Source organism: Mustela lutreola, chromosome 13 (assembly GCF_030435805.1).
Source record: "Mustela lutreola isolate mMusLut2 chromosome 13, mMusLut2.pri, whole genome shotgun sequence".
NCBI lineage: Eukaryota > Metazoa > Chordata > Mammalia > Carnivora > Mustelidae > Mustela > Mustela lutreola.
In genome coordinates, this window is record NC_081302.1 from 14,538,151 (window position 1) to 14,556,349 (window position 18,199).

The 18,199-nt window shown below is 37.0% G+C and overlaps 1 protein-coding gene across 2 annotated transcripts in view; it reads left to right on the plus strand.

Moving 5' to 3' along the window:
* UGGT2 (UDP-glucose glycoprotein glucosyltransferase 2) overlaps nucleotides 1-18,199 on the plus strand; it is a 192,698-nt gene that overhangs the window by 151,950 nt on the left and 22,549 nt on the right. Inside the window, exons 28-34 of one of the 2 annotated variants that reach the window (XM_059144382.1) lie at nucleotides 2,677-2,835; nucleotides 3,155-3,240; nucleotides 4,911-4,995; nucleotides 10,299-10,384; nucleotides 12,197-12,295; nucleotides 13,959-14,043; nucleotides 17,988-18,170. In XM_059144382.1, the coding sequence (XP_059000365.1) occupies nucleotides 2,677-2,835; nucleotides 3,155-3,240; nucleotides 4,911-4,995; nucleotides 10,299-10,384; nucleotides 12,197-12,295; nucleotides 13,959-14,043; nucleotides 17,988-18,170 (783 nt within the window). Of the gene's footprint in view, nucleotides 1-2,676; nucleotides 2,836-3,154; nucleotides 3,241-4,910; nucleotides 4,996-10,298; nucleotides 10,385-12,134; nucleotides 12,296-13,958; nucleotides 14,044-17,987; nucleotides 18,171-18,199 lie in introns of those variants that run through there. The other variant, XM_059144383.1, reaches the window with a different exon arrangement.

The window sequence follows — 18,199 nt, forward strand, 5'->3', positions numbered from 1 at the left end:
ATTAAGCAGTTAATGGAGATGAACTGACCATTGTTTGCTGTAGGGAACAGGTACTGGGTGTCTTTTTAGAAGCTCACTATTTATTGAAGTGGTCTTTACGCCCAGCGTGGAGCCCGATCACATCAACACCTAAAAAATGTGATGGAGAAAAACTCTCCCTTACCGGGACTTTGTTCACACAGTTTATGGCACAACTGGCATCAATGCCATAATTAAGGGGGACAGAAGTGGCTAGAAGGAGATGAGCCCTTCCACCTGGAGTTCAGAGGTGGTTCTTCGCTGAGCTTGTCATGAGGACCGCGTCCAGGTACCCCTCGGTTGTATTCCATCACAGCCTAGATCTGAAAGATCTCAAACCTGAAGTACTCGTGGATGTTTACCAGGGAGGAGGGAGTGAGGAATAAAAGGTTGTTGAAGGACAAGGGGATGTGGCTGTACTAAAAAGGAAGTCACAGAAAACTTTATTAGCTGCTTCTGAAATGCAGTATGGTCGAATCTTGAACAACATGGGGGCCAGGGCCACTGACCCCTCCCCCACAGTAGTCGAAAACTCATGTATAACTTTTGTCTTCCCCAAAACTTGACTACTGATAGCCTGCTGTTGACAAGAAGCCTTACTAATAACATAAGCAGTCAATCAGTAGTCTTTTTTGTTTTATATATTACATATTGTACTCTTAGTAAATTCCTAATTTTTTAAATTCTTTAAGTAAGCTGGAGAAACCATAAAAATTCTTACAAAGAAGAGAAAATACATTTATAGTACTGTACTGTTTCAAAAAAAAAACCCCACAGATATTAGGTCTCTGTAGTTCAAATCTGTGCTGTTCGAGGGTCAGCCATAATCTAGACGCCCACTGCCAATGTAATTGTTAAAGAATTCCTATTTTAGTGCCATAGATAATTGTAAACCGAAATGATGATCTTTATAATTAAACTTACACTTCTTTTAAAGGAAGAAACTAATTTCTGTACAATTTAACCTCAGAACAATACAATAAACACTTCTATTAGAAATATTAATATGCACCCAAAGTTCTATTTGAAAGGTATTAAATCCATGTCTCCCATCAACAGGTAATATTTAGAACAGGTAATATGTAAAGGAGATGTAAACATCACAAAAAATCACAAATTCCCATCCTTGCTAAAAATAAACCTTGAGAATAGGAATGGATTTAACAAATTACCTTTATGAAATTATCAATAAACTTAAAATATTTTCACTAGAAAAAAACTCTTTGAAAAATGAATTAGCTATTTTTGGTGTTGTGGTTTGAGTCAGTCCACAGAATTGATGTCTGTTCTACAACTCTAGGGATGAGAGAAAGTTTCACATTAATATGAAATAAAGGTTTTTTTAGTCACAACCTGATTAAACATACTTGAACTCTGCCCTAATATCTCATGAAGAAAAATATTTAAGCTTCACACCCACGTGGGGTATATTTCCCTTATCTGTAAAATGAAGGAATGAGCTAGAAGAGCTCTACAGCTTTTTCCTCACTTGTAATATTCTCACATTCTGAAACTATCCCACGTGAATGTTTCCATCCGTGCGTGATGCTGTGAGCGCTGGGGACACAGGTCGGTGAAGTGTAGGAAGCTCATTACTAGAGTTCAACAGCTGATTCAGAACCCAACTAAAGTTGAAACAAGCGCTGTTGTCAAAGAAGGTACTTCTTTCTTGTTCCTAAGAACTGGACTTAAAGAGGAATGCTACACACAAGTGTTAACATTGTTTCTGTGGTGATTACAAAGAAAAGCAGCTATGCAGTATAGAATATTTTCAAATACTTTATATCCTAAACACATTTAAAGTGTCAGGAGCCCATAATGAAATAAGATATAGATAGCATTACTGTCTTACATGCTCAACAAAATTACCAAATTATGTAAAAATTACTTACCATTTGATTTATTCTCCTGTCTGCTTGTGTTTTTCCTATGAAGTAGAGAAAAGGTGTTATCCCTAAAATATTCTAACATTTGCAGTAGAGGAAAATCTGGAAACAATTGGAATGCCCAGCCATTTAAAAGGGTGTTTGTAGAGACAGGGACATGTTCACAGAAAGCTGTATTTAATGAAAAAGCAGGTTATACTTTGTTAGAAAAATATTTATGGAAAAGAGAAAAAGAAATCAGTGTGTTGATTGTACAGGAATGTTTAGTCTAAGTGATTGCTGCTTTTCCTCTTTTCCACATTTTTTATTTGCAAATTATTTTGATGAGCATGTTCTATTTTGAGTGCAAACATTTTTTTTTAATTTTAATTACAAGAGAGGTGATGGATGATGATAAGTTGGCTTTCTTGCCAGATTGGAAGGGACTCTGGGGTGACGGCCAATGAAGCAGATTCTCTGAGGGATTTCCCATCTCACTCTGCCTTGAAGAGATCTTCAAATACTACAACTCCATGAGCTCTTCCTGCCTGTGATTCTGGTGCACAGATCACGAGGCTTGCGTAGAGCTGATGTCGCAGGAAATTAAAAAAAAAAAACTTATTATGAGTTTTGGTCTTTAAGAAATTGACTCAACTATTAAGTCACTCATATAAAAGACTTGATGATGCCCCCACAATATATTGGCCAATATTAAAAGAGTTCCACTTATTTATTACAAAATTTGAATTATGAGAGTTACTAATACCAAAAGCAATGACCTGTTTTCCCATAGATTGAGAGAACTGTTACAGCAGAATATGAACTAGAGTATCTGCTACTGGAAGGACATTGCTTCGATACAATGACAGAACAGCCTCCTCGCGGCCTGCAGTTTACACTTGGCACAAAAAATAAACCTGTTCTGGTTGATACAATAGTGATGGCCAATCTCGTAAGTATTAGAAATACTTAATTTACTGTATTTAATTACATGTTTTGGTGAAATCCTCTTAAGTTCTCGTGATAATAAGGAAATCGATTTCATCCTGCTGTTGCTGAACAGCTCCCAGAAAACAAAATTGAATCCTTAAATAAGGTAATAAAAATGGAGGGAATCATACTTTCATGATATTGGCAAATCTCCTTTTTGGAATTCATGTATAGAATTTATTCAGTGCAGTTAGTTAACACTCTCTTGAGTTGTTCATGTAGAATCACTTTTGAACAGTTGGATGTTTTAGTCCTATAACATATTTTTCTCATTCTGAAAGGGATATTTTCAATTAAAAGCGAACCCAGATGCTTGGATACTGAAATTACGTGAAGGGAAATCTGAAGATATTTATCAAATAGTTGGGTGAGTGATATAAACCACTTCAAAATTTTTCATGTGCAAATTAGGTTTTTAATGTTTTGGCTAAGAATTGAGAGGCAGGGTGGTTTATTTTTTCTCTCCAAAACTTTGAATTATTTTTTCTATTTAGAATTTCCAGAAAAACAGGTATGCGTCCTTTTTAAAAAATAATAATACTTCCTGAGATGTAGTGAATCCTTTCATTTTGGTAAATAGCTTTTACTGAGATACGATCTTCTCTCACATCTCATTGAGTATGTAAAATTATTTGAATTCTCCCCTTTTTTCTGGCAGTAATTCTAAGTGAAGTCCTTGTCCTCTGCTTGCTTGATTAGCTTATTCTCTTCATCTAAGTTGTGACTGTACTTACGTGTGCAATGAGTTTTAGTTTCTGAGCTTTACTTAGAAAGATCAAATAGTGCAGTTGGGAAGATCCAGACTACCTGGGCTGTTGGGATCTAGGATAATAATTTTACTTGCCTCAGAGGGCGATTGTATGGGTCAAATGAGCCAACATCTCTAAAGTACTTGAAATGATGCCTGAAATAGAGTAAGAGTCTTCCTCGCTACTACCTCTACCATCTGGTTGGATGGAAGGAGTTTGCTTTAGATCTTGTGTGGTTTCACTACAATGTGTGTGACCGGGCCCTACCCCGCTCTCACTGGACAATGGATTCAATGGCTAAAGTTGCTGCTGTCCTTGAGTAACATTTATGACTGGAAGCTCTTGAACAGTTTAAGAAATTTGCCATTTCTAGTACGTAAGTTGGAACCCTTTCCGTTTCCTAGTGGTAATTGGTGGGAGTGGCTGTGCCTTCTACTTTGGTTTAACCGCTCCAGCTGGGGAATTGGGAGAAAGAGGGAGTCAAAGGCATGTGTTAGTCAGCATAGTCCTATAACCCCTCCGATCTTCATTTTAGGAAAGTGTTCAGTGTGTGTTATGAATCTGACTAACATCAAAGTACCTACTAATTTGACCTCTGATTGCATTCCCTCTTTGACAATATTCAACTTTATCGTAAATGTTTTGAACAATATTTTATGTATTTTCCTTTACATAGAAGGGTATCATGACAGTCAGAGCTGTCATATTTGATTTGTTTATGCAGTTTTGAAAATTAGACAATGAACTACATTATAATATAAAATATAAATATTCAAGTGATGCAGGTGACCATTTAGACACATTTTCGGTCTTACAGGTTTAACATACACTTCAAATTTTGGTGTTTGAAAATGACTGCTGAATATTGAAAAGTTGTTGGACAGTATATAATTCCTTCAATTATGATATATAACAACTTATTTTAAAGTCTCAAAAGCATTTCATATTAATTACTGTAATATATCAAAGACATATGATAGATTTGACTTTTGTAATCTTGGTATATAGCAGCAAAGATAAGCATTAATTTGGGATTGCTTAGTGGTTAGGCAATATTCAATTTCATGAATTACTTTTATACAATTTTAATTTGTACTAGGTTAAAACTGGGTAATTCTGAAAATTATAGTGTGTTATATCTTAACTGCAGAAAACAACAAATATATAAACACAGTGATGTTGGGTTTATATTTTTCACAAAATGAATTTATTCTATTATTTATACCATCATAATTACTTGTCTTTTCTGGAGCTGATTGTGGACATCTACATGTTTTTCTGCTTTTAGGCATGAAGGAACTGACTCTGAGCCAGACCAGGGAGATGTCATTGTTGTGATAAACAGCTTCAAGAGCAAAATACTGGAAGTACAAGTGTGTGAGGCAGAAGCTCTTGCTATTTTGTTCTTAGTATTAAGAATTATCTTTTTTTACTCTTAATTGATTAATATTATTTTACAACTAATTTCACAATTTTACTACCCAAAAAGTTATATTGGAACTCTGGCATGAAAGGAAGAAGAAGATTAAGTTCATGAAGGGAAGGCAGAAAGTTTGAAGATAGAAGAAATGGAACAACTTTTTCTAAGTTAGGATGTGTCTGTTAGATCTACTGTGTCCATAGCCAGGTAGTGTTACAAATTAGGCCCTAGAGATGAGATCAGGAATACAGGTTGAAAAGTTAGCCCTGAAATGAAAAAGTGATGGTAAGTGATGTTTTTGAAACATCTTAAAAGCAATGACAAAAATGACAAAAGCAGTAACAAAATAATAAGGATAACAAGGAAATACAAAACCAAAATTAAAAGGAAAATAAGAGCCTAGTGAAGTAAGCAAGCACAGAAGCCTCTCTTGTCCTGAGAACATTTGTCCATCCTGGTACACCTGAACTTTTGATTTAATTTGCAGGGTGATTGGGACAGAAAGTAAAACCCTACAACCATATAAAGTGGGTAGTCTGTTAGAAGACCCTCTCGGCAATAAGCTGGCTATAGCTTCAGGGTAAAGATGAACCCTAGTAAATTATTCCCAGTCTTTTAACCCAAATTTGTTTTGTGCAAGTATCCAGGAAACCCCTGAACCTTGAATTTGCACTAGACTAGTTCCAGATTGAAGAGGTTGTGCAGGCGTTTGGCAGAAACATCTGTATATCTGGAATAAGATTCTATCCAAAAACAGAGAAAACCAGCAGAAACAACAGAAAGCAGACACATACACACTCTCTGTATTAGAATTATTGACTCTGAAACAACTGTGTGTACGATATTTAAAGAAATAAAAGACAAGCTTGAAAACAATTGCAGGGAACAGAAAACTATAAAAAGTGCATATCTGATTTTTTTAAAGTAGAACTTTTGAAACTGAGTGATACAGTAACCCAAATTAAAAATTCATTGGATGACTTTTACATGTCTAAAGAGAGAATTAATGAATTGGAAGATAGTATTCCTAATGCAACAGGGACATTTAAAAAAGGATAATGCAGCAGAGACCATAAAAGGCATAGAAAGTAGAGTGAGAAATTAAAGATTTGGTATTTGCACTTAACCTGGCTCCATCACTTTCTAGCTGCATGACCTGGGACAGATTGCTTAGCTCCTTTCTGTCTCATTTTCCTCATCTATAAATTGCTGTTAATAATGGAACCTACCTTACATGTCTGTTACAACGATAAGATAGTTCAGTTTGTAAAGTGCTTTGTGAGTATTGAATAATTAATATAATTTTAAATGGAGTTCCAGGCAAAGATGGAAGAGGATGAGGTAAATGTGACATTGTGTGTCAACTATACTCACATTAAAAAAGAGGTACGTTTAATATTTGAAGGAATAATGACCGAGAGTTTTCATGAATTGATGAAAGATACCAGTTTACATATTCAAGAAGTCCAGTGATTAATGAGCAAGATAATTAAAAGAAAATTCACACCTATATTCTGATAAAACTGCAGAAAACCAAAGGAAAGAGAAATCTTTAGAGTAATCAGAAGGAAAAGGAAACATTACCTTCAAAGAGCTATAGATAGTCTGATCGTTGATTTCTCAGTAAGAATGAAAGCCAGGAAAAAAAAAAAAAAATGAAAGCCAGAAAGTTCTGGAATGATATTTAAAAACACTGAACGAAAAAAGGAATGCCAGCCTTGAATAATTTACCCTGAAAAGATATCTTTCAAGAGGAAACATAAAATATTTTCAAACAAATGAAAAAAACTGAATTTGTCACTAAGCACACTTACACTAAAGGAGAAGTACTTCAGACAGAAAAACAAAGATTATCTCAGAGGAAACATTTGAGTTTTAAAAGAATGAAGAGAGAAGAAAATGGTAAATGTGTGGCTAATTCTATGAACAGTGAATATATAAAACAATTGTAAGATCTTGGGAGGATTTTAAAATAAATGACATTAAAAAATATAACAATAACATTTAAGCTGTAAGATAAACACTATTGTTTTCAATTATGTATGAAATCTTATACTGACCAGAGCAAGGGTAATGATTACTCTTAGACTTAAAGACAAATATAAATTTAACTTTTAAGATAACTGCTAAAAGCATAGAAACAAAGTATTAATGCCATAATGAAGAGGAAAAATGGAATAAAATAAATTAATGTAAATGGAATAAGAAAAAAGAAAGCAGAATATATGGGATATAAAGGAAGCACAAAATAATAAGTTAGAATTTCACTCAATTACATTAAATATAAATGGACTAAATGTTCTAATTAAAAGACAAAGATTGTCCTAATGGGTTTTTGTCTTTTTAATTACAGCTATATGTTGTTTCCAGAAAGAACACCTAATACATAAGAATACAACTTTAGTGTGAAGATGAAAATAAAACTCAAGGTTGGCAGTAGTATTCTAGGCCAGTACTAAGCTAAAGAAAATTTGCATAGCTAAATAATACCAGAGATATTACACAAGACAAATAACATTACTAAAGATAAAGTCATTTTACATATATGAGGCAGAAATAGAATTTCAAAGAGAAATTTTCTATCATGCTGGGATATTTTTTTAAAGACTTTTTATTTATTTGAGAGGGAGCACATGTGCAAGAGTTGTGGGGAGAGCCAGAGGGAGAGAATCTCAAGCCAGATCCCCACTGAGCATGCAGCCTGATCCAGGGCTCAGTCTCTGAGATTATGACCTGAGCTGAAATCAAGAGTCAGACGCTTAACCAAGTGAGCAACCCAGGTGTCCCTGGGATATTTTTAACACCCATCTCTCAGTACCTGATATGACAAGCTGACCAAAAAATCAAGAGATAGAGAAGATGTGAACAGATTAAATATTCTGACCTAGACACATTTAGAACACAACACACACTAACATCAAAAGAGCAGTTTTTCAAATAGACAGAAAATGTTGATTAAAAATTAACTTTACATATGGTTGAAAGTTACAGTAACTTTCAGAAGAATGAAATTGTACAGAGTATATTCTCTGTCTACAATGTGGTAAAGTATAAATTAATTTCCAAGGATAATTAGGAAATACTCTTGGTTGTAGTTTCTAAGATCACACCTTACATATTGGCCAGGTTCTAAACTACTATATCACCAAATTCTACCTTGCATCCCACATCATACCCTGTTCCTAATCACCTCTGTTCTTTATTCTGTGATAGTTATACATGTTACTTACATTTATCTTTGATTCTCTTTCTCCTGTATTGACCTTGATTTTCTTTCTCAATAGTAACAGTCTCTCCTGGAATACATTTCCTTCTGGCCATTTCAGATGAAAAACCCCATGAAACCCAGACCAGCTACTTCAGATACTAACTCAAGCCCACACCCAGTAGGAACAGTATTCCAGGAAGTTTTATCCTAGTCCTGTAAACATGAGAGAAATCCCATTTCTGCCAGGCTAGGAGCATGAAAGAACATTCCATCTTTGAGCTATTTTGACCATTGAAAAGCTGCTTAACTTCTCTTGAACTGAATTTTTTCACTCTGTGTATTGGTCCTAATTTGAGTTGTTGGTCTGTAGTTCACAACAGATTGAACTCTTTGACTATAGCCACCAAATCTTTGAGGGTGGTAACCATGCCCTACCTGAGTCAGACCTTCTGCAGCCCAACCACTTACGTCTTTCAGCTGATTTTAATAACACATTTCTATCTCCCCACTTTCCATCTCTCACAATAACATAGAACAAGGGGAGCAGAAAAGATAACATTAAGGATCAGCCCATCAACCCTAGCAACCCACGAATAGGAATTCAACAGAGAAAGAACAGAAAATGGAGAGAAGATATTTCACAGATAAGGAAAGAAAAAAATATTCATGTCAAAAGGGTCCACAGATTAGCATGAGTAAAAAAATGGGACCCATGAGACCCTAATAACTATCAAGGAAAAAAAGCAGGTCAAAGCCATAGAATGTCACTAACACTAGCATCAGACTTTTTGTTTCCAAGATGGCTTTTCCAAGACAGTAAAACAAAGCCTTTATTGTTCTGAGAATTACTTTGAAGCTAGGATTCTGTAGCCAAATTCCTAATCAAATGTAAAGACAAAGTTATCTTCTGAAGGGTGAAGATTTAGAAAAATGATTTTTCATACCCTTTATTGAAGGTGTTTGCCCTCACAGTGACAGTGAAGACCAAGAAAGAGGAAGATAGGTATTTTGAGAAATTGTGATATTAATCTGAAAACCAATGCAAAGCAAGCATTGAAAGAAATAGGCAGTTAGTTGTTGAGCTCCAAGAAAAATATCTTCAAGAAGACAGGAATTCCACATGATGAACATGAGTAATAAACTGGAAAACACTAGCTAACATGGCAAAGAAGAAATTTACCACACCACAAGAAAAAAATAAATGCAATAAAATTCCAAGAAAAAATATTTTTCTATTGGAGGAGTGCAAGAGAGCAATATCTATCTGAAATATCAGGAGCCTCCCTGAGGGGCACAGTGGTCATGTTACTGTCACTACACAGAGGTAATCCAGTGCTGGTGGCCTCGCAGACTCTTGAGTGAATAATATATACATTGTCACAGTAAGCACTATCTACTGACATTCAAGTCGTAGAATAAACATAGCAAAATGCCAAAGTTATAATTAGGTTTTACCAAAGCAAATGTAGATATTATCTGTATTTACAATGCTAAAGTAAAAGTTGAGCTAATGTAAGGCAGGAGGCGGAGGGTAAAGGTAGAAATATTATTAGTATCCTTATCTTACAGAGTATACAAGAGAAACGTGAAGTTGTTGGTGCAAAAAATATATATTTAACTATTATTTGAAGCCACAAAGACACTGCGTAGAACTAATGATAATGTTATTACTGCCAAAACTTCCAGGCAGAGAGAAAGAGTGATAGAAGTGAGCAGCTTGTCTCTCATCACAAAGAATGAAAAATATCTAAAGCCTGTGGTTCCAGATATGCTTAGTAGATAATCTCTGAAGTTGATAAATCAGTAAATACAAGTATAAGCATATTACTTGGCACTGTGGAGGTAACCACCAGAAGAACTACCAACAGGAAGCTGACCTGAAGACTGAAACCAGATTGTGTCCATAATGTCATACTTCCCTGGCTCTGTCCCTGCGCCTGTCTTAGAGTCACAGGAGTCACCGTGCCCTGGGTGTTTCATTTTTTAACCACGCAGCATAATATTTAAAGCTGCACAGTTCTAAGACTTTCCTTTACTGTGTTATCTAGGTACAAAAGAAGCCAGACAAAATTAAGGAGGATATCCTTACTGATAAAGATGAAAAGAAAAAAGGAATGTGGGATTCCATTAAAAGGTAATTACCAGTGAATTTTTTTAACCTATAAGCATAGATCCATCAGGAATCTTGTATGTGGCAGGCACACATTTAAGTAAAGCATTGGTCCTCTCTCGTGGGATGAGATTGATACATAAAATGTTAATAAAACAGACTAGGAAACCGAAGCTGTGGGGCAGCTGAGAGTAAGGTGCTCTGCAAACCATGGGAGCAAAAGGCTGTATCTAGTGAGGAGAAACCTCTGACAAGATGCCTTGGAGAAGTGTGTGGTTAAGCGGGGCTCCAAAGGAGGGAGAAGATCTCAGAACTGGAGATGGGAGTGAAAGTGTGAAGTCAAAAAGATTGAGTATGTTCACAGGAACAGAAAATATCCCAGCTTAGCGGAGACCCTGGACACTGAATATAATAGGGAATCTATAAATTAGGTTGAGGCCTGTATTAATCAAAGCAGGACTGATTGGCTCACGTGTGTTGAGTCCAGGAGCAGAGCTGGCTTTGAGCATTCAGGTGTTGTGGTCCAGAAACTTTGACTCCATGTCTCCGTTCTAGTCTCCGGCCTCCTTCATTTTCAGATGAAGTTTTAGAAGAAGTAGTTTGCCATCTCCAGTGGGAAGAGATTGCTTCTTTCCGTAAAGTCCCGGGGCTGACTCACTGGTCCACTTGTTAGCCATTTGTCCCAAATGGGGGTCACTGTAACTCTGTATGCTTGGTCCATATGCCTACCTCTGGAGCCAGTGAGGGGGCCCATCCCACCTAGATCTCACAGAATGAAAGTGGAGAAGGAATGCCCCCCGCCCCCCCCGCCAAATACTAGGTTATTGTTACTAGAAGCATAAAGGATGTTAGGTGAGGAAACACAAAAGCTGTCTGCTATAGATCTACATTGTGGAGAACTCTGAAGTGCATCTCAGAGATCTGGGCTTCATTTGAGTTATGATGGAGAACCAGTGAGAATCTTAACTGAAGGTAAGAAATAGAAACTTGAGGCCAGATAGATCCAACAACCTAGGCAGATTTTATTTTGCCAATCCGAAGCGCTCCCAGCATTTGGGATTGTGCGCCGTTTATGCCTCTTTTTCTGTAGTAGACTTCTTGTTTGGTAAGAATGGTGTTCCTCTTCCTTTATGTGCATTGAACTGTTACTGATTGACAAGGGCTCAGACCCTCTCATTTTGAGATCATTTGGAGAGTAGTATGTTTGACAGGATAATGAAGCAGAATGTGGGCATTTTAAAGGTATTTGTCCATTGGCTTCCATTAAAACCAGAAGGTGGAGCCAAAAATGAATACAGGTGATCATCAAACTGTAGAACAGCCACTTGCTGTACAGAAAGTACCAGAAGCAAATACTGCTGTGTTGGGACAGGAGAAGGACCACGTTGGGGATGGTAACTCCTCCAGACACATAAATACTGTGTATAATATAATGCTTTCACTTTCTTATCTTAAGTTTAATCATAACTTGGGAGTATCAACTGTATTTTTCTTATTTGGGAGATTACAATAAGAAAAGATTTGAAAAATACTGTCATAAAAATTCCTGTTTGGCAAAATATATCTCTAGTGATTATAGTTTATTCTTTTCCAAATTTTAGTCATTCTAAATATCTGTGCATATAAAAATAAAAATTTAATTAAATAAAATTTTTACCCAGGAAGAAAAAAATTATACATTATAAATACCCCAAATGAAAGAGCCAGTCATTTTGTGTATGAGATGGGGCTTATTTTGAGAGGCTTTCCTAATTTTATTGCGTATTAAATTTAGTATTTAGGTATGTAAAGTTTACAAATCCATATTAAGAAGCTGTCAATACTCTCTTATTCAAGTTTCACAAGAAGGTTGCATAAAGAAAAAGACAAAAAGGAATCAGATGTTCTAAACATATTTTCAGTTGCTTCTGGCCATTTATATGAACGCTTTTTAAGGTAGGTATATTTTTTATCTAATGCTTTGTAAATAGTACATGGTTCAAAAAGAATTTCAAGAGTTCAGAAGAACAAAAGAGCGAACAGTGAAACAATCCACCTGTTTTCTTATTACCCAGTCTCCTTCCAACAGGAAACCAGTATTTTCATAGCTCGCCAAAGACATAGGTAGATAAGCAAATATATTTTCATTTTTAACTTTTTACTTAAGTAATAACAACATTTGTTCTGTACCTTGCTTTTTTCTTTCTTTTTAAAGATTATTAATTAATTAATTTGAGAGAGAGAAAGTGAGCAAGCATGAGCAAGTAGGGGGAGGAGTGGGGGGGAAGGGAGAGACTCTCAAGCAGACTCCCCGCTGAGCACGGAACTTGATCTCACAACCCTGAGATTACCTAAAATTATGAGAACAGCATATACATATATATATACATATATATATATGTGTATATATATATATAAAAAACCTAAAATTATGAAAACGATATATATATATTTTTTTTTTTTTTAAAGATTTTATTTATTTGTCAGAGAGAGAAAGAACACACACACAAGTAGGGGGAGCACAGGCAGAGCATGCAGAGGGAGAAGTCCCCACCGAGCAAGGAGTCCCTTGCGGGACTTGATCCCAGGACTGGGATCATGACCTGAGCTGAAGGCAGCGGCTTAACCGACTGAGTCACCCAGGCGCCTATATATATATGTGTGTGTATATAAATATAAATATATATGTTTTTTAGGATTTTATTCATTCATTTAGAGAGCATGAGCAAGGGAGGGGCAGAGGGAAAAGGAAAGAGAGAATCTCAAACAGGCTCCACACTGGGCATGGAGCCCAGTGTGGGGCTTGATCCCATGACCCCAAAATCATGACCTGCACTGAAATCAAGAGTTGGATGCTTAATTGACTGAGCCACCCAGGTGCCCCAAGCAGTATATTTTTAAAATACAGTTAAATTCCATGAGTTTGATTGATTTGGAATATTGGTGTTCTCTATGGCTAGGAAATGAACATATGTTGTAACAATATGATGTGAGAGAAAGTATATGTAGTAAATTTCCCTTTTCTGGTGAGGAAATACCTTATTTTATAAAAAAGACAGGTAGGGTAAGAGGAGGAAAGCTTAATTCCTAACTACAAAGGGCTGGTTTTTTAACCTTTTATATAGAAGGGTATCAGAGAATCCCTCAAAACTATTTGAATATGTCTTGGCATTTTAAGATGGACATTTAGATACATCTGTATCTTCCCTGGTTAGAGATCTAGCATAGCAAGACAAATGGTTTGTCCGGTGAACTGCAATTCCTGCAGTTTTGTACACCTGATATTAATGACATAGTAATAGAGAAGAGATGAGAAGGTAGTTCAACTAAACAAGGCTATTTCAGAGTCAACTGGAAAAAACAAAAAGCAACTGATTTATTCTATGTGGAGTGTGTGTGTGTGTGTATGTATCCCTATACATTACATACTTGATGAGGAACCATAATTTGTGAAGGTACTTCAGTCTGTTTCTCCATAATTCAGAGTGAAAGCTTAATATCTTTAAGTAATTGTGTTTGTGTCTGTGTGTGTGTGTGTAATAATTAAAAGCCTTAGGAAAAACAGAGTGAACTCCTATTGATATTAACTTACTGGGTTTAACATTCCTATTTTATACAGAATTATGATGCTTTCTGTTTTACGTAACACCAAAACACCTGTGAAATTCTGGTTTCTAAAAAATTATCTCTCACCAACATTTAAAGTAAGTACATTAATCTTTTTATTATAGAATAGTTCAATGTTTGAAGAGTAAATTCTTTATATCATAAGTTCACATAATTTCAGAATGAGTCTTTTGAAATTACTACTTTTAACCAATTTTAAAACTTTGGTATTCACTATTCTTTTATCTTAAGAAAAATTCTATGCTGTTTTTATTTAAAGAAGTGTTTAAAAGCAAAGAGGCAACCCACGGAATGGGAGAAAATATTTGCAAATGACAGTACAGACAAAAGGTTGATATCCAGGATCTATAAAGAACTCCTCAGACTCAACACACACAAAACAGACAATCATATTTTTAAAAATGGGCAGAAGATATGAACAGACACTTGTCCAATGAAGACATACAAATGGCTATCAGACACATGAAAAAATGTTCATCATCACTAGCCATCAAGGAAATTCAAATTAAAACCACATTGAGATACCACCTTACACCAGTTAGAATGGCCAAAATTAGCAAGACAGGAAACAACATGTGTTGGAGGGGATGTGGAGAAAGGGGAACCCTCCTACACTGTTGGTGGGAATGCAAGTTGGTGCAGCCACTTTGGAGAACAGTGTGGAGATTCCTCAAGAAATTAAAAATAGAGCTTCCCTATGACTGTGCAATTGCACTACTGGGTATTTACCCCAAAGATACAGATGTAGTGAAAAGAAGGGCCATCTGTACCCCAGTGTTTATAGCAGCAATGGCCACGGTTGCCAAACTGTGGGAAAGAACCCTTCAGCAGAGGAATGGATAAGGAAGATGTGGTCCATATACACTATGGAGTATTATGCCTCCATCAGAAAAGATGAATACCCAACTTTTGTAGCAACATGGACGGGACTGGAAGAGATTATGCTGAGTGAAATAAGTCAAGCCGGGAGAGTCAATTATCATATGGTTTCACTTATTTGTGGAGCATAACAAATAGCATGGAGGACAAGGGGAGGTGGAGAGGAGAAGGGAGTTGAGGGAAATTGGAAGGGGAGGTGAACCATGAGAGACTATGGACTCTGAAAAACAATCTGAGGGTTTTGAAGGGGCTGGGGTGGGAGGTTGGGGGAACCAGGTGGTGGGTATTAGAGAGGGCACGGATTGCATGGAGCACTGGGTGTGGTGCAAAAGCAATGAATACTGTTACACTGAAAAGAAATAAAAATTTTTTTTTAAAGTATATGAGGGAAAAAAAAGTGTTTAAAAGGACAGAAGGGGATGGTTTATTTTTAACTAAATTCAAAATCAGAAAGATGAGTGGTTTTTCATGGTAATGAATATAATTAAATAAAATTTGGCAGTGAAAGACATGTACAGATTGTCAATAAAAAGAATTAGATTGTCCTAATTTTACGAAGATAGGCTGGGACGGTGGTATCGGAGAATATGAAAACTGCACCCTAGGAAATAGCTGGATAGTTCTGAGAACAAAAAGGCTCTTCTGTCTTGGTGCAGCGCGCTGTTGCTGTGGGGCTGGTTTGGGTACTGTACGCAAAATGGCGCCGTGCGTCCAGAGACGTGTTCAGATGGTCAACCGCTCTTACCCTTTACTCAGCCTCACGCCCCTGCCACAGAGTGTACCCCATGTCTCCCTATTCTCGTGACAGATTCATCAGATTTCATGAAAGTTCGGGTCTCATTCAGTAGCAGCTCAAAGGCTTTCTCCTCCTCTAATCCAAAACCAAGGGTAAAAGCAGAAATAAGCATGGCCAGCCATGTTTGTATGCCTGTTGCCAGCACGTTGCTGAGAGCTTTTCGTATGCAGTTGCTCTCCATAAAGGTCTATTCCCGGAAAACCAAGACTCAGAAATTATATAACCTCCCAGCCTGTACAGCTAGGAGGTATCCAAGCTCCCCCTCAGGTTCAGAGGCTAACTAGAAGAACTCAAAGAACTGAGAGCCATTATCCTGCCAGTTTGGGTTTAGCACAGCCATACCTTACAGCTGATATCTTGTGGCTCAGAGCCCCAGCTGTACGTCCCACTGCTGGCATCGACTCTTTGGTGTGGCCCCAGGCAGGACAGTACGGGGGCAGAGGTTACCTCCCAGGAACCCTGGGCAAAGGGCCCAACCTTTCTTTGAGCAAGATTTGTCTTTTAAAGCCCAGGCCTGAGATCAAACAGCTACTTAGGAACATAGCTGAGATCTGACCCCAAGCATTCCGTCCTCGGAGCCCAGGTGCTTAACCCTATGTCACAGCCTCTCCCGCCACCACCACCAAGAGTGATGCCTCACGTGCTCATTTAGGAGCAGATAAACAACTGAAAAAGAGCCCATAAATATAAACAAGTCATGCTAGTTTGTTACCAAGTTTTTGATGTTATCCTATTAGGCAAACACTGCACACAGGGATTAATTCTGCAGAAACTGAGATAGCTCTGTCCGAAGATTCTCTCAGCAGGCATGAGCCTGTCCCGTGGAAATGTGTTCCGTGTCTGTATATGTTCTTCCTCTGTCGCGTGGCCAGAAGTAATCGCATATCTGAAATGATATTTTCCTTCTTTGGGGAATTTCCTTCCTTTCCCTCAAAATGCTCATCTTTTTGAAACTTTTCAGTGAGGTACAATGTGCACAAATTGTAAGTGTGCAGCTTTGATGAATTTTTACGAAGTTGAAACACCTGTGTAGCCAGTCAGATGCAGAAATTACTAGTACCCTAGATCCTTTCCTTACAATTTTCAAAACCTCTCTCTCTCTCTTCCTTCAAATCCTTGCTGACTTACACCTACTTAGGGAATAATCCTTTCCTGACCACACAATCTGCAGTTATAGTCCCTTCTAATTTTCACTCTGTGTCCCTCCCCTTTTTACTTTGTTCTACAGGTGACTCAACTGTTTCATTCATTTTCTGCCTAACCCCTCAAAAGCCTTATGAAGGCCATGATTTGTGTCTGTTTTGTTCACTTCTGTATCCCTAGGCCCTACAAAAGTACCTGGCACCTAGTGCGTGCTCAGTGAAAATGTTAATGCATATTTGCTGATTAGAGAGCTCTTCTACTTTCTTCTAACATGTTTTTTTTTTAAATTTTGAAACCAAAACAATGATTCTCAGCAGCCGTTCTAGTCATAATTGCAGCATTTCAATTCACAGATAAAACCAGTGCTCACAGTAAGAAATGTAATTTAAATCTACACTCTTCTTACAAAAACAGGAAGAAAATTAAACTAGGTGTAAAACCAGCAACAAGCTCCAAATAAGAACTGAGGAGGAAAAAGCGAATTCTCTGTTTGCTAACCCATCTTCCCTCCCCCCCAACCTTGACCACACTCCCTCTCAGATCAGGGCTCATGAGCCAAATTTAGCCAACAAGGTGTTAATGAAATACTGCCCTGAACAGGGTAAGATGCTCTAAGTCTGTAAGACTCTGAATCCAATACCAAACATCCAGAACCACAATGACTACCCTGGATTTTTAATTCTTGAATTAAATAGTGATAAATCTCAAACATGGGGCTCATGTAGAAAACCTAATTTACCAATTTACAGCTCATTTTGTGTTTTTTTGCCCTCCCTCTTCCTGTTGTCTCTGGGCAACCAGCATGTTGACATACCCATCCACCGTGTGACACATCAGTGTTCCCAGGTCCAGACGCTTTTCCTTGTAGAGTCAGGCTTTCTCAAGTCAAAAGTTAGTAGTAAGAACTAGGGGAACATTTATCTTACTTAATAAACTTGCTGTTCAATATGGCATACCTATTCTTTAATGTCATTAGATCACATAGTTTCATGTATGCTTGTATTTTTATATTGGTCAGCGTTTTCATATTACTCAGTAATAGGTATAGGTTGTAGAAGTAGTCTAGACATTTAACCAAGTAATTTGTAACAATTTATGGTAAACTCTGCTTTTTAGAATGTTAATTTTTTTCTCTAAAACAGAAATGATTTTCTCTTCCTTGAGCATATTCTTTGATTTGTGTGTATGTGTGTATGTGTATAGGAGGTGATTCCTCACATGGCCGAGGAGTATGGCTTCCAGTATGAACTCGTGCAGTACAGGTGGCCCAGCTGGCTCCATCAGCAGACTGAAAAACAGAGGATTATTTGGGGTTACAAAATTCTTTTCCTCGACGTCCTCTTTCCTCTGGCGGTGGACAAAATCATTTTTGTTGATGCTGACCAGGTGATAAGATTAACCGTAGTTTTTGCTAG